Genomic DNA, 14965 nt, shown 5'->3' on the forward strand with positions numbered 1-14965 from the left:
CAGAGCGTTTTGATGTTGAGCTTCCCCTATCTTGTATGCATTCTGGGTAAAAAACCTGACAATATAACTAGTCCAATGATTACATACCTTTGGGCATTAGGTTGCCTCTCAGTTAAGATTGATACTTCTCAACTGGAAAGAACCAGAACAAAAGCCAGCTTGCTTCTGAAAGGAGTCATGGCTGGAGGATTACCGAGACTTGCTTAACATGGAGAGAGCAGCCAGTTTACTGAAAGACTTTGATAAAGCACTGAGTGGGTATTTGTCTTTTGTCAGGAGAACCTCAGTATAAAACCTTAAAGATATTCAGTTTACTACCAAATAAGTAAATCTTCACATTTGAGAAGCTATAACTAGATTTGATTTGGATAGGTCTTGCACTCTTAGCTACGAGAAGTGTTTCTCTGTATAAGACTGTTGACTTAACTTCTTAAAATATAACCGTTATCTGCTCCTGATTCAGATCTGAGATCTTCCAGCTGCTGTAGATTCCCAGCTGACTGCAGCCTGGTGTTGCATCACCCATACATCTAATGATTAATGTGTCTTTGCCAGGTGGTGGTTCAGATAACATGCACTGTTATCTTATCTACAACTGTAAATTAAAACACACTGTGTGCTGAACTCTGTGTCCATTTCAGTGGACTATTTAATAGCAGAACACATTAAAGGTCCATGACAAGAGTACATTATGCATATTTTCAATAAACTTAACCTCACTTTACAGCTGTATTGTAACTTAGGTAAAATTAAAGCGGTTACTTTTACATAAAAAACACATATGCTTATATATGATGTAGTACTGTGCTACCAATCTTCCCAGTAGTAAACTATGTATCCATATACTCCAGTGTTAGGTTTCCCTTCTGAGAGAGATGTTATTCTCCGTTTCCTGCCCAGGGACTGTAGATGAAAATTAGTTTATAGCTAACTCTGGTACTGCTAAGGAGCTTTGCATTGTCCCTGTCAAATAAATAAATAAAACAATCTAAAATTTGCTCCACACTGAAGAACTACAACATTAAAATGCTCTTACTTGTATTCGTTAGTGATGAAAACAGAATAATATAACACTGTTATCCATTGCTCTTGACCTACAGGCCATTAAGCAATTATTCATTGATTTCGTATTTCATAGACAACTTCCTACATGAATAACCGTCTGGAGTGTTTAACACAGAGTAGAGAAGACTTTCTGAAGTTCATGACAAACTAAACATTTAAGAATGCCGTGATATATTTACTGCTTGGTCTAAAATTGCTAAATGTGTGACAAGAAGGATACTGGGTGATTTAAGACCTAAAACCAATGAGGCTCAGTCGGCTGTGTATGCATTTTTGGTGGTTTCAGTCTGCTGTTGTTTCACATATTTGCTGCTGTGAAGAGTAAAATGTATCAATGGATTGATAAAGAACAGTCTGCAGCTACACAACCACCCTGAACAACAAAACTTCAACTCAAATCAAGTAGTTAGTCTGTAAATAGCTTGACATTTTTAAATTAAAACCACAGAGGTAAAAGAACTAATGCTACAATAAATGTATAACAATTACTAGAACCTGTAATCTGAGTTGGGATGGACTTGAGTTTATTGAATTATTGCAGACCTTGAAATAAACAGAGTGAGGAGGTCAGGATGGTCAGATGAAAAGGCACATTACCGTTAAAAAAATTAAGAAAAAAGGTTGCAGCAGCATCTTGAAACTTTACTCCTTGACGATGGTGGGAGTGATCATCTTATTGAAGGAATAGTATTTGCATTCGGTGGGTGGTGAAATGTCCATGGTGGTGGTGCTAATCTTCTCCCTCTTGAAGCCGGCTTGGAGCAGATGAGGCACCTGGGTCTCCTGAAAATCATTAACAGACAGAGCTGGTCAGTGTGAGGCGGCTCGGTGGCTTTATCAGGCCCTTCAGCCAGATCCTGTTTATTGCTAACCTTGAAATTATCACAACATGTAATGCAGGTTACACTCAGCGCTGTTCTACATGGTTAAATATCAACACTAAAGTCTAGACAGTCCTGTTGAAACACACGTTCCAGGCCAGGAAGGACATTCACACTCTGTGGACACATGTTGATTCACACGTACAGAGCCTATAAGTACTGAAATGTATTATGACTATTATAACCTGAACTCATCAGAATTAGAAACGGTTTTATTGCCACAATAAGTACACTCATGTGGAATTTGCCTTGGTGAACGGTGCATACATAAACAAACAAACATATTAAACATTAATATAAAACTTCAAAACCACCAGACTCTTTTGACAAAAATAGTCATTTTACCTTGCAGAACAGGCTTGTCTACCGATGCCTAAATAGGTTAGTTTGTGATTTTGGTGTTTTAAAAGGGTTAGTTTGGCTTCACCAAGGTAACACAATAGAACAAATAAACTAACCGATTGAGGCAGCTCCTTTGTTCTGCAAGCTAAAATTACTGTTTTTGTCAAAGGAGTCTGGTGGCTGCGAAGCAAGCATACTGTAGATTAAAATACTGGCTTCACTTCCCTGACAAAAAAGGGATGTCTGGGGTAAGGTAAAGCAGTTTAAAAATATTCTAAATATAGTGTACACTTTAGGTTGGTAATATGCTAGTTGCTGCTGCCCCCATCCACAGCAGTACATTACTTAGTTCTCCTCCAAACTGGGGGCATGCTGACCACCGTCTACTGTAGGTTAAAGACTGACTATGGATAAGTACTTCATATAACCCTACTTGAGGTAATGAAGGTGACCAACCTCAAACATCTTCTCAATGTTGTCGTATTTGGTCTTGAGTAGCTCGCCCCAGGAGGTCAGGTTGCAGTAGGTGAGGACCCCGCCAGACTTCAACATCCTGTGAGCGTGACCCTGCAGAGACACACAGACCAAATCAAACAGTCCTTTCGAACCTGGGCCACTGCCAAGGACTCCGCCTATGTGGGTTGCACACTCTACAGTGTGTACTATTACTCAGTATCTTACATACATATTTCATGCAAACAATTCCAAGAATCCAGCAATTGTCCTCCTTCAGAATTTGTATCTTTTTAGGGCTTTGTGTAACTTACTGTGGTGTTTCATGTGGATTTTAACTACATACCTTAATGAAGTCAAACTGGTGAGTGTGCCATGTCTCTTCTGACAAAGGGTATGTGTCATACAGGATACCTGAGAGAGGAACACAGTTAGCAGAGTGCATACAAGGCAATTATTCAGTTTTCTGCTTTTTTTTTTAAAATTGCTTCTTAATAGCTTTTTATCCATCAAGTAAGTAAAATGGGACATGGTCTCAGAGTGTGTTTATCAAACAGGAGTTCTCAGACCTCAGTGGATGAAGTTTGGAGGACCCTTGAGTGGATTATGCATCCTAACACTGACTTTCAACAATCAATAACTTAAACTGAGTGGCCAAACCAAAGTTCAGTAATGTTTTTTCCTGATGTGGTTACTGATACCCCACTCATTTCTCACCATCAAAGTGGTTATCTGGAAGTGTGGGAACAACGTTCTCCCAAAGGCCCTTCAGAGGGACGACCTGCAGCAACAGAAACATCACTCATCTTTAAGGACAGTAACGGTTAACTAGATGTGCAAGCATGCAGTGCAACAAACACATCTGTGATGAACCAACACTGGCAGATAATATTGGCGATTGGGTCTACTGACCTTATGTGGCTGAGACTTGGCCCAATTCTCCAGTCTGGCAAAGACACCGTCGTTGCACTCAATGATCCAGTGCTCCTCGATGGGGAAAGACTCAACCTTAGTGGCGGCGATGGCCATGCCAAAACCGATCTCCAGAACCCGACCGCCTACCAGACAGAACACAACAAACAGAAAATGTAAATCTACTGAAGCTTTCCAGCGGCTCCAAGAGAGGATGTTTATTAGAAATGTCCTTGGAAAGCTTGGGTGCTGTGATACTGTGTATTTCCCTGCTTTTCTGACAAATAGGTACAACTTCTGAATGTCTATGAGCACTGTGGCATTCATTTTCCATTGAAAGTTGATTCTCAGGCATTCTGTTGACCAGTGGTCTAATGTGCATACTATGTCACTACAACATTTGGGGTTTAACTTCAGCCATGCAAACCTGTCTCTCTGCAATGTGTCATAACTAATAAAACACCAAACTCATTTGGGTTCCACGTGTACCTCTAATAAGGGGGGTTGTTGGAGCTCAATAATTTTTGAGCCATTGCTCTCATGGAGTAGCAGGACCATACTCTGTGATTTTTGTAGTTTAAGGTTTCTCTCTCTGTTGGGTGTCGAGGGAAAGCCAGTAAGTTGTAACCATAGACTGTATGGTTGTAACGTGGTGGACCGAAGGCCCAAGGGTTTCATTTCCTTTCAGAATATGTATCTATTAATAGAGGGGTAAAGGCTATTTGTTGTTCCTTGACCCCTTCGTGATGATTTTCTTAACCTTTAATCGGCCACTCAGTGTAACATTCACATTTTCACAAGTCAACAGAGACACTTGAAAAATATGCGAAATTGTTTCTACATCCTCTACATGAAATACAATTTTCACAATTTCTGAATGTAATGGCAGGCAAACATTTTTTTATGTGATAAAAATAAAAAAGTGCAAACTGTGCACTGCTTTAAATGTCTTAAAATGTCTTTTTATTAGTGGGGTTTGCATGTTGGTTTTGAAGAATCATTAAATTAATCAATCATTCAAAACTTGCAATTAAGTAGGCTATTATCCAAATATATTTTGAATGGCCAGAATGCATCTTAGATGGAATATACTTGCAGAAATAATGCAGATTAGTGGACAACATTATGGTGAGAAATGCATATTCAGTGTCAAAAATTCTCAATTAAACTACATACTACGCTAAAAGGCCTTCCCACATGTCTGCGGTGTGTGGAACAGTCTATTTTCACATAAAGCTCAGGACAGATGAGCCTGTTCCCCTCCTGCAGACTTTGTGGCCATTCCCATGAGTAGAGAAAACAGCTGCTGTACTCACAGAGCACTGAGCACCATGCAAGCACTCTCACACGTGTCCTCAAAAAAATTAAGGAAAAGGCTCAAATCTGTGTACAAAATTACCCTGGTGCTTAGTACATTATCACACCATTTTAAATATCGAAAAATAAATCAAAACACGACTGTTAACACTTTTATAAATGAAAAGGTTAGATGTTTTGTTTTCCAAAAGGTAAATGTATGACAATAATAATTAATTTTGTGTGATTCAAATGTGTTTTTATTTGTTTTTTTACCCCACTCCACTCAAGCAACAGTGTGCATGTAGTGTGCTGATTTAGCTAATACATAGCTTACTGAGAACGTGTACTTGTTTTCTGTGATTATATTCACCTGACAGCTACATTTTAAATGATATAGTAACATATGAATGGCAAATACCTTTTTACAAAACTAATATCTATAATTTATGATATTAACTTGTTGTTACAAGTTCGTAAATCACCCTCTCAAAACAGCTATTTTTGGGGCAGGAGTCCATTATCGGACTTACTAGCCTTCGCTTTCCTGATGTGAGGTTCGAGTTTTACCTTTTGAGGCTGCAACGGTCGATAGTGAGTGCATGTACGGGGTCTCCCAGCGTTCCATCACGGGTTTGCCCATGATCTCCAGGTGTGTGTCCGTCTCATTGTACCCGGCGCTAGCGTCGTGCCAGGAGGCCTTGCAGTTCTCTCCCTTGCTGAATATGGGCTGAGCAGCGGTGCTCATTTTGTTTTGGTAGTGATGGTTGTTTAGTTCTGGTGAACGGTTTGGTAGACTGTGTCTACACACAGAAGAGGGGGCGAAAGGCAGCAGGCGGCGGTTTATATCGGGCTCAGAACTGCTGACACCGTTGGAGTTTCACTACGGGTCAAAGGCTCACATTCCCAGAGGAGGGAAGAAGGCGTCCAAGATCCTGTGTAGAGAGGATGGTTCACTCCGCGGTAAATAACTGGCTCACTTTAGCGCTGCAAACTTTAAGTTGCTCAGTGTTCAGGAAAGTGCCATTCCTTTGGATTTGGATGTTTTGAACTTTCTTCTGAACCTGTCAAACTAATAAGCAGCATAAACACGTTACCATGGTTCCCAAGTGTGCTCAGTTAAGCCTGATATGAAGCTGCTCTATTCTTTTCTGCTGTTTATATGATAGGCTACTTGTTTAAAACAACTGCATTGTTCAATGCACAGCAGTTTTAGGCCTTCAACAGACCGAGCACGTTAGCAGCTGCCTGGGGGTGGCATGTTGTAATTGTTTTAAATGAGATTGAACATTTTTCTGCTTTTGCGTTGCTGGGCGCCTCTGGTTTTTCCAGTCCATACACCTCGCATTTTTGCAGGAGCACCCCTAAAGCCTCGAGTTGAAAAACTTCAAGTCAGCGGATAAGCGCCCGACGTCATTTAACATTACAGCAAAATAACAGTTTGCTGAGGACACTTTTGCCGTATCCGGTCGGCAAAACTCCAAACACATCTTCCTTTTTTAAGAATGACTTCAGTGCCGCTTTTTGTTCTTTTCTCAAAGAAAAAGCTTAACTCCAAGTCTTTCAGAGTCGCGGCCACTGACCCTTGCTGCAAATTACATTTGCTGCCGCTAGGGTGCGTCTAGATTTCTAGGCTAGCCCTACCAATCAGCCCGATTGGTAGGGGCTAGGCATTGACCTTGAGTAGTTAAGGTTAGGATAGCTGGTCAGGGGATAGGACCTGAACAAATCAAGTTCCGTTATCCTGCGTAAGCATTGGACATCTGGCCAGTAGTAGCGTGTGAATGCTATTGAGGTTGCCAGCGACTCCAGGATGTCACTGTGTCTGGCCTAGAAATGGAGCAGCACAGAAAACCCACCTAAAACCGTAACATGTGGATTTTACACGTATTGAAAATGAACAAATGAGATATAACTTGTTAATAATGATGTTAATAAGCAAACTTAAGGGGTGCTGGTAGACAGAGACAGTGCAGGATAGCTGTTTCCCCATTTCCAGTGTTTATGCTAAGATAATGCCACGTTCTGTTTACCTTGGAACTCGGAAGCCGCAACTGGGAATGATGTCATACCCGAGTTGAATGCGTTCTATTTAAAAGTCGGATTTTCATTGTTTTCATTAGCTCTAGCCCGGTTAGCTATTGTTAGCAACCAGTTGATAACAATGCATTACGCCATTTTTTGTACATGCAAACAGCGTAACAGCGTTCACAGATAGAAGTTGGACATGCCTGTGTGAACGACTGATTTAGTGAGACACAAATGAGACAGAAGTGCTTATAACTTTATGTTACTGCAGCTTTCACAACTGTTGATACAGGGGGCAGCCATGTTGGATTTTGAACTGTGGTTGGCTACAGTGGCATAAACCGATCCCCTGGCAGCACTGACCTGTGCCGGTGAACAGAGTGGCATGCCGCTTGTATTCCACCGGCACACCATTTAATGGTGGTAACGTTAGGCAATGCTCAGTGACAAACAATTTCAAGTAATATATGATTGTTTACAAATCAAATGATACAGTTTTTTTTTCAACCAAGTGAATTGAATGTACTGTCTTGTAAAATGGTGTTTCTTGTGTAGAGTAAACTGAACTGAAACTGAAAGCAGAGTGAGAGCTCTTTGTTTTTTCTGCTCTCTGAGCATTAACAGCTGAAGTCAACAAGGTCCTGGATCTAAATTCACACATTTGCTCCTATTGCATCATCCAGGGGCAGAGCTAGACTCTCAGTACAATGGGGGACAAGCTCATCAAGCTGCACAAATGATTTGTGCAGCTTGATGAACTTGTCATGTAGCATAATAAGAGCCTTTATTAGTCTTATTAAAAGCTGCTGTATTTATGAGAAACAGTACATATTTGTATTTCTGCCCTAAATGTTAAGTAGTTCAAACTGTCTTGTAAATACACCTGTTCCAAGTCCACAGCTGTTTGGACTGCCACTCCTACTCCTGCAAAAATATTGAATCCTCTACAACTGATGCATATATACATTCCTGCAGGGATATTTAAGTCCTAATGGCTTTATATAAATAAAATTAACAACTAAGTGTGTTACAGGAGTATAATAGTCATAACAGGATATACAATGTTATTGAGCTAGAAACACACGCTGAAACATATATCCTCCATATAGGAATTAAAGAAATATTAATATTAGCATTTAAAGTGAAACAATTGATTAGTCGATTATAGAAAATGAATTGGCCGCTATTTTAATAATAATAATAATAAATTGAATTTATATAGCGCTTTTCATGAACTCAAAGTCGCTTTACATGGGAGGTATATCACAAAAACAGAACAAAATAAAACAAACAAAACACAACAAGATTCAGACACAGATGAAAAGGGAGGGGGTCGTGGGGCTAGGGATAGGCAGAGGTGAAGAGATGGGTCTTGAGGCGGGACTGGAAGATGGTGAGGGACTCAGAGGTGAGGATCACTTGGGGGAGGGAGTTCCAGAGCCTGGGAGCTGCTCTGGAGAATGCTCTGTCCACAAAACTGCGGAGTTTGGACTTTTGGATGGATTTGGGATTTTGATAGTTGATTGATTCTTTGTTTACTTGCAAGCAAACATTCACTGATTTAAGCTTCTAAATTGTAAAAATATTCTGCTTGTCTCACTTTTCTATGATAAACATAATAACTATGGGTTTTGAACTGTTGGTCAAACAAAACATTTTAAGACATCACCATGAGTTCTGGGAAACTGTGATGACCAATTGTTTGCTATTTGCTGACATTTTATCAGAATCAGGTTATTTACCACAAGGAATTTGCCTCGGTATCTTGATGCACAACAATAAACATAGTAAGAAAAAACAAGTACTACAAAAGTCAAGAATCATAAATGGGAAAATGTAAAATAATACATCAAAGATAGAATTTGTAAAGATCATACGTAGAAGAAAAGAAATAAAATAAAAAGCTGTGCAAAATATCGCCAAAGGAATGTGCAAATGTTCATGTAAGGTATTTAGAATATGTGCAATGTGCAGAGATAAGCCAAGAAATGTAGCGCATTGAATCACATGTGTAGAGGGAATAAGAGTCAAACAATTCATCGATTATTCTAGAAAATCATTTATAGATTAATTTATAATAAATAATTTTTAGTGCAGCCCTTATATGATTGGATTTTAGGTTCTCAAAAATTCCCTGATTCCCCTTCTTTATGGGAATAGTATTAGGATCATATTTCATTTAATTTTTGATTTAGGGTGTCAAAATGTTTATTTAAAGGTGCAGTAAGTGATTCTGCGCAAAGATTGTTGATATTTGAACTCAACTGCCAAACAAATACAACCCCCCTTCATAAGCTCCGCCCCCCAGATTCACGGACAGATAACTGTCCTGCACTTTCAAATGCTGCCTCCCGCCCCTACCATCACCCAAAGAATTTCTAATAAGAGAAGAAGTTTCACTCTCTCCTTACTTCCGGCTTCTGAACTGGTTGCAGTTCCACCAGAGATCCGTATAGGGGGCGCTCACAGGCCAGTGCAGAATGAATGGGACTCTATGGAGCTATACCCCTCAAAACCCACTTTTCTCAGGATATAATTTTTTGTCTAGTAATTTGAATGTTGCATTCGAAAGGGGAGGCTAAGAAAATAAAATGCTGGGTGTTGGATTTTTTTAAAGTGGCTTTTTTGTTCTAAAAAGCTTTTTAAAATGCCAATGACGTCATAACACATATACAGAGATACTGCTTTACGGCAAGCTCTGAGTCGCTTCCTTTGTTCCCTGAAGGCATCAACAACACAGCTAACAGGTTTGGCTCCCCCTGTCAATACACATGCTAGAAAGAGGTTTGCTAATGTTTTAAAGACCACGCCAAAATATTCACTCTGACGTTCTGGTTCTGCTTCGGATGTCGTCAAGCGGGATCTCCGATCGTAATCAGTCCTTCACTGACCAATCAGCATTCATTAGCAGAATGCTAGCGTGTTATGGGCAACAACGACTCACCCTGTAAGAAATCCAAAGGATATAAGTACTCGTTTATTCAACTTTCGAAAAACTACAATCAAATCTGAGATTTCTCAACGACAATCAGGTGAAAGAGACAAATTTAGCCATCTAGCTCTACAGAGTACCATTCATTTTGCACTGGACTGCGATCACCCCCAGTGGAACTATGGTGGAACTGCAACCAACTTCGGTACAATGGGGCTGAATAGGGAGTGGAAAGGCTTTCCGTAGACCGGCTTTGCATCAACTGTCGCTGCCTGTTGCTGATTGGCTGGAACAGTACATTGCGGCTCTTGCACTCCTTTCTGTTTGTTTTCCATTTACACAGCCAGGGCTATGTATTAATACCAGATACATTTTTTTTACACACACAGAAAACAGTGAACTAGGTGACTGTGACGAGATATTCACTGATTTTGACTAAAAGTGTATTGGATTAACATCACTTACTATACCTTTAAACACGATAGTGAGACTGAAAAGTCCGCACCCCAAACTTCTAATAAACAGCAATTTCACTATTTTTCAATGTCACTTAGATTTTTCCTGTGTTGTATGACTCACAATGAGACGGAACAACAGTCAAAAATGGCTTATATGCTCATCTTCACAGCCCCTCTGCCCCGCTTACCCATCATCCACTTCAGTGCCATTAGGTGAAGCTGAGTGGGACTGGCTCCTCAGTGAGGGTCCTCATCAAATCCCAGGTTTTTATCCACCTACCGCTCTTACAGGAGGCTCTTCATCTGCACTGCCTTTGAATACTTATTTCCACAGAAGCTCCCATTTATGCAGCAACCACAGCACCCTGACACAGGAAACAATAAACCATTACTCTTTTTTTTACCACAGTTCGCAAATGTTGTCATGTCACAGACTCCAAATGGCCCATCAGAACCCTTTCGATGAGGTTTAGCTCCAGGAAATGTCCCACTTTGGAAAAGTTGGTTTTGAATTATAGAATCACTTGGGCAGACGAGAGTGAAACCTAACTGGGATCGTTTCCAGTCATATTAGTTACAATTACTATCAAGGATATCAGCGAAATCAATGATTAGGACTTACAAAACATTAAACAGTTGCTAACCCATCACACCACTGTAAAGACCCTCAGGGGGACTTTCGACCGGCAAAAGACATAACCATACAAAATAAAAAAAATTAAAAATGACAAACTACATTTGATATTAAAACTGTAAACAAAGCTTTCAATTTTATTTGATTTTATTAATTAATTAATTTACTCCTTGAAGAACTCATTGAAAACCCTCAAAACACCTTCAAAGACCACTCAGTAACTCTTAAACTTTACATGATGTTAATCTCTTCTGGTATCCCAATATTACTTTTTATATTATACTTTTGAGTGTCCTAAAACGTTATCATAGATCTTCAGTTTATCTCACTGCCTCTTTGTTAGACTCTCGCAGCATGTATCTCAGTGTTACACAGTTACTTTATCACATGCTCAGTTTCATCACAGATGCTCTTTCGCTGTTTCCCCCCTTCCCATATAACATGCTGCTGCCCTCAGAATTTCTCCACCAGGATCGAACTAAAGGGAATGTCCAGCTATCAAGAGTCAGAGTGCATGTTTTTAAAGATTTTTGCCCCAGTGAAAACTATTAAGAATGTTTTCTGTGGATTGTCTATAAGAGTAAAGGATATAGAGATGTTGCTGTTGAAGTTTTTCACCACAAACAAAATGCTATTTGTGTGTGTTTGTGTTTGAGTAAATGAGTGTTACCCTGTCATACTAAAATAAAGCAGACCTGTGCCAAACTGCTGTTGGTTTATAACACATGGTGACCCATTTACAATGTACGCAAATCTATGTATTTTACTGGTTCTCATGTTGGTGTGTGGATCTGGTACCATCGGCTCAGATTTGGAGGGAAATCTACTGGATTACTATGCAGCTCACAACAGGAAGAGGGTGCTGTTTTTGTTTTTTCAAAGCCAGTGGAGTGCTTGAGAAATAATTTAAGACTGTGACTTTTGTGGTGGTGGACATTTGCTCAATTAGTAACCCTTAAGTAGAATTTCGACATACTTGTACTTTACTTGGGCCAAAGTATTTTCATTTTCTGCTACTTTACTTTACTTCTACTCCAATAACATTTTAGAGGGAAATATTGTGCTTTTTATTCCATTTATTTGACAGATATAGTTACTAGTTACTTTTTACATGAGAAAAACACATGTTTATATGATATTATTCAGTACTGTGCTACTAATTTATCAGGTAGTATAAAAAAGATTGGCTTCTATACAGACAATAAAATGCTCTTATGTGTATTTGCTAGTGATAAATATAATATACATTCATCAATGAATGAATGTTTATACTAGTCTAAAATAATATAACACTTTGGAAGGAGCCATTCTGCATAATGTGTACTTTTGCTGATTTAAACTGTAGCACAGGTCCACATGAGATTGTAATTAAAAAATATGACCTCCTGATTAGAAAACATTGCATCTGTGTCATGTGTGACACTTTCACTGGCTTACCCAACCCACTACCAGACGACATAAAGAGTTGCAGCTCTATCAGTGGCTTTAAAGACAAATTGAAAAGTGCACTAAAAGCTACTCAACTCACTAACCACTGACTCTGCATTGTATTGGTTTTGCTTATGCAAATCTCCTTGTTAATTTGTCTAACATACACTTGCTGCTGACATGGTGTGTAATTTACTGCTGTGTGTAATATGTGTCGTGTCTGTTTGCCTAGTTTGTTTAGTGTTTAGTTGTGTCCTGCTCTAGGCAAGGCAAGGCAAGGCAGCTTTATTTGTATAGCACATTTCAGCAACAGGGCAATTCAAAGTGCTTTACATAAAACATTAAAGAGCAGTTAAAAACAATTAAAAAAACAAATTAAAACATTAAAGTGCAGGTAAAAATGATTAAAAAAAGACTCTTTATTAAGAGTCAATTGCAAAAATTGACTCTTTATTAACAACATAAGACCTATTTCAGACAAGCCGATCTCTGAGAAACATGATCAAGCTGTTTTCCCCACATACATTGTAGTTGGAAAAAAACCCTGTGTTGATGGACTCCAGTCCCAGTGGAGAGAGTCTGTTATAAATCTTAACACACTGATGTGTGACCTCATTTTGTCCTTCAAAAATGGCAATAAAGAGACACAGAGAAACAAGAACACAGAATGAGAGAGTGAATCTCATTCTGACATTTAGTACCCATTGGGAGCTATAAGCTTGGGGACTACTCCAAAATTGATACCTGTGTACTTCTATTTTTATTTTTAATTATATAATTATTGCATGAATTAAGCTATTTGACTTTGAGAGGTAGAAAGACAGCATGTGTGCGACTGTGATGGTCTAGTTTTCTTTTCGATATTAAGTAGTTCACAATATATTTCTATGTAAAAATATTTTCTCAAAGACCTTGCAAGTGAAGGAAGCTGATTATTTGCCATACTTTCCGATATATCAGTCTAAGAAATGTCCCACTTCTTAGCACCAATATAGGCTGATGTGAATGTTATTTTCTATCTGGAAACATTTCTTCACTAAATCTGACACAACTTGAATGCAGGTATTGTTGAACCTTCAGGAAATGTTGAGGCGTTAGTTTGATAAAACATCTTTAATAGGATGTTAGACCATTCAAAAACTAGAGGGCCGTTCCCCAAAAAATATGAGTTTTCCTGTAAAACAGTTTAACTCTGAAAATTAAAGCCTTATTGTTTATATGCACATTTTTATACATAAGAAGCTTGAATGTGACAATATGGTTCAGCCCTGCAGTGTTTTAAGCACATTTTTGTAAGAGTAGGCTATTTCGTTGATTGGTGATAACACTTTAATGAACCTCGTGGAAAAACTAGCTCATTGCAGAAGCAAAGAATAACTGCAACTCAAAAGAAAAACATTATTAAACATAGTAAGTATAGTAAGTAAATAGGATTATTCACAACCACAAAGGGCAATATATAATGCATTTTCAGTGGTGGAAAAGGTATTTTAATTATTTACTAAAGTAAAAGTAGCAATACCACCCATTCAATTATTTTTTTAAGTAAAAGTATAGAAGTACTGGCAACAACTATACTTTAAGTATTAAAAATAAAAGTACTCAACATGCAGGGGGATTCCCTGTCAGTATTGTTGTATTGTTGGATCATTATCATTGATGCATTAACATTTAAGCAGGACTTTGATGGTGAAGTTGTTGGTTGACGTGAAACAAATTTTTAACTGCATATAGTTTAACGTATAGCATTGTATTATATTTTATGAAGTGCTTTTGTTTTGTGTGTAAAATGTTGATGTATAAAGCCATTAAAGCTGTGAAATAAGTGTAGTGAAATAAAAATGATGTACTGTAAACACTGGAATGTCATGGAGTGTAAAATAGTATAAAATGTACCTCAAATTTGGACTTAAGTAGGCTTTGGTAAATGCACTTAGTTATGTTCAATTATTTACCTCATTTTGAATTGGTAAATACCAGTTAATACCATTAAATGTTTTGTGGCCTTGACCAACTGCCACTTTGCTCATTTGAAAGCCATGATGTCTCTCTCTCATGGGTGGGCCAAATTTTCTGGGCGGGCAAAGCAGAGAAAGGGGAGGTAACCTTTCTCCTTATGACCTCATAAGGAGCAAGATTCCAGATCGGCCCATCTGAGCTTTCATTTTCTCAAAGGCAGAGCAGGATACCAAGGGCTCGGTTTACACCTATCGCCATTTCTAGGCACTGGGGGACCAGAGGCAGGCGGGGGGAATGCATATTTGTGTTAAAAAACCTCATGAAGTGACATTTTCATGCCATGGGACCTTTAATTTACATGACTTATAATAATAATGTCACTGTTTCTTTATGTACTGTCATTCTTCAGATCTGTTTTCTCCATCATGATTTAAATGTCACCGTTGCTTATCACTTGTTGGTGTTTTATTAACTCAGCCAAAGAGTGGATGTCATGTGATCGTCTCAGATCAGCAACAGAAATGTAATGGCTAGATATGCAGGAAATTTGTTGTGCACATTCATACAAATAGACATC

At 38.7% G+C, this 14965-nt stretch overlaps 1 protein-coding gene across 1 annotated transcript; it reads right to left on the reverse strand.

The window, feature by feature from the left end:
* Nucleotides 1–1566: 1566 nt before the first annotated feature.
* gamt (guanidinoacetate N-methyltransferase) lies at nucleotides 1567–5844 on the reverse strand. The gene is made up of 6 exons (XM_028587204.1): nucleotides 5520–5844; nucleotides 3654–3799; nucleotides 3459–3522; nucleotides 3088–3155; nucleotides 2745–2855; nucleotides 1567–1848 (listed from the first exon to the last, which is right to left on the reverse strand). The coding sequence occupies exons 1-6, from the start codon at nucleotides 5695–5697 to the stop codon at nucleotides 1708–1710; spliced, it is 708 nt and encodes a 235-aa protein (XP_028443005.1). The 5' UTR covers nucleotides 5698–5844; the 3' UTR covers nucleotides 1567–1707.
* Between the last annotated feature and the right edge of the window lie 9121 nt (nucleotides 5845–14965).

Source organism: Perca flavescens, chromosome 9 (assembly GCF_004354835.1).
Source record: "Perca flavescens isolate YP-PL-M2 chromosome 9, PFLA_1.0, whole genome shotgun sequence".
Taxonomy (NCBI): Eukaryota; Metazoa; Chordata; class Actinopteri; order Perciformes; family Percidae; genus Perca; species Perca flavescens.

Excerpts from the sequence above, each read along its gene's own strand:
- gamt (XM_028587204.1), bottom strand. The coding sequence starts at position 5,697 with ATGAGCACCGCTGCTCAGCCCATATTCAGCAAGGGAGAGAACTGCAAG. Across the intron at positions 3,800-5,519 it reads GACCGTTGCAGCCTCAAAAG|GCGGTCGGGTTCTGGAGATC; the intron begins GTAAAACTCGAA and ends TCTGTCTGGTAG. Across the intron at positions 3,523-3,653 it reads CCAAGTCTCAGCCACATAAG|GTCGTCCCTCTGAAGGGCCT; the intron begins GTCAGTAGACCC and ends CTGTTGCTGCAG.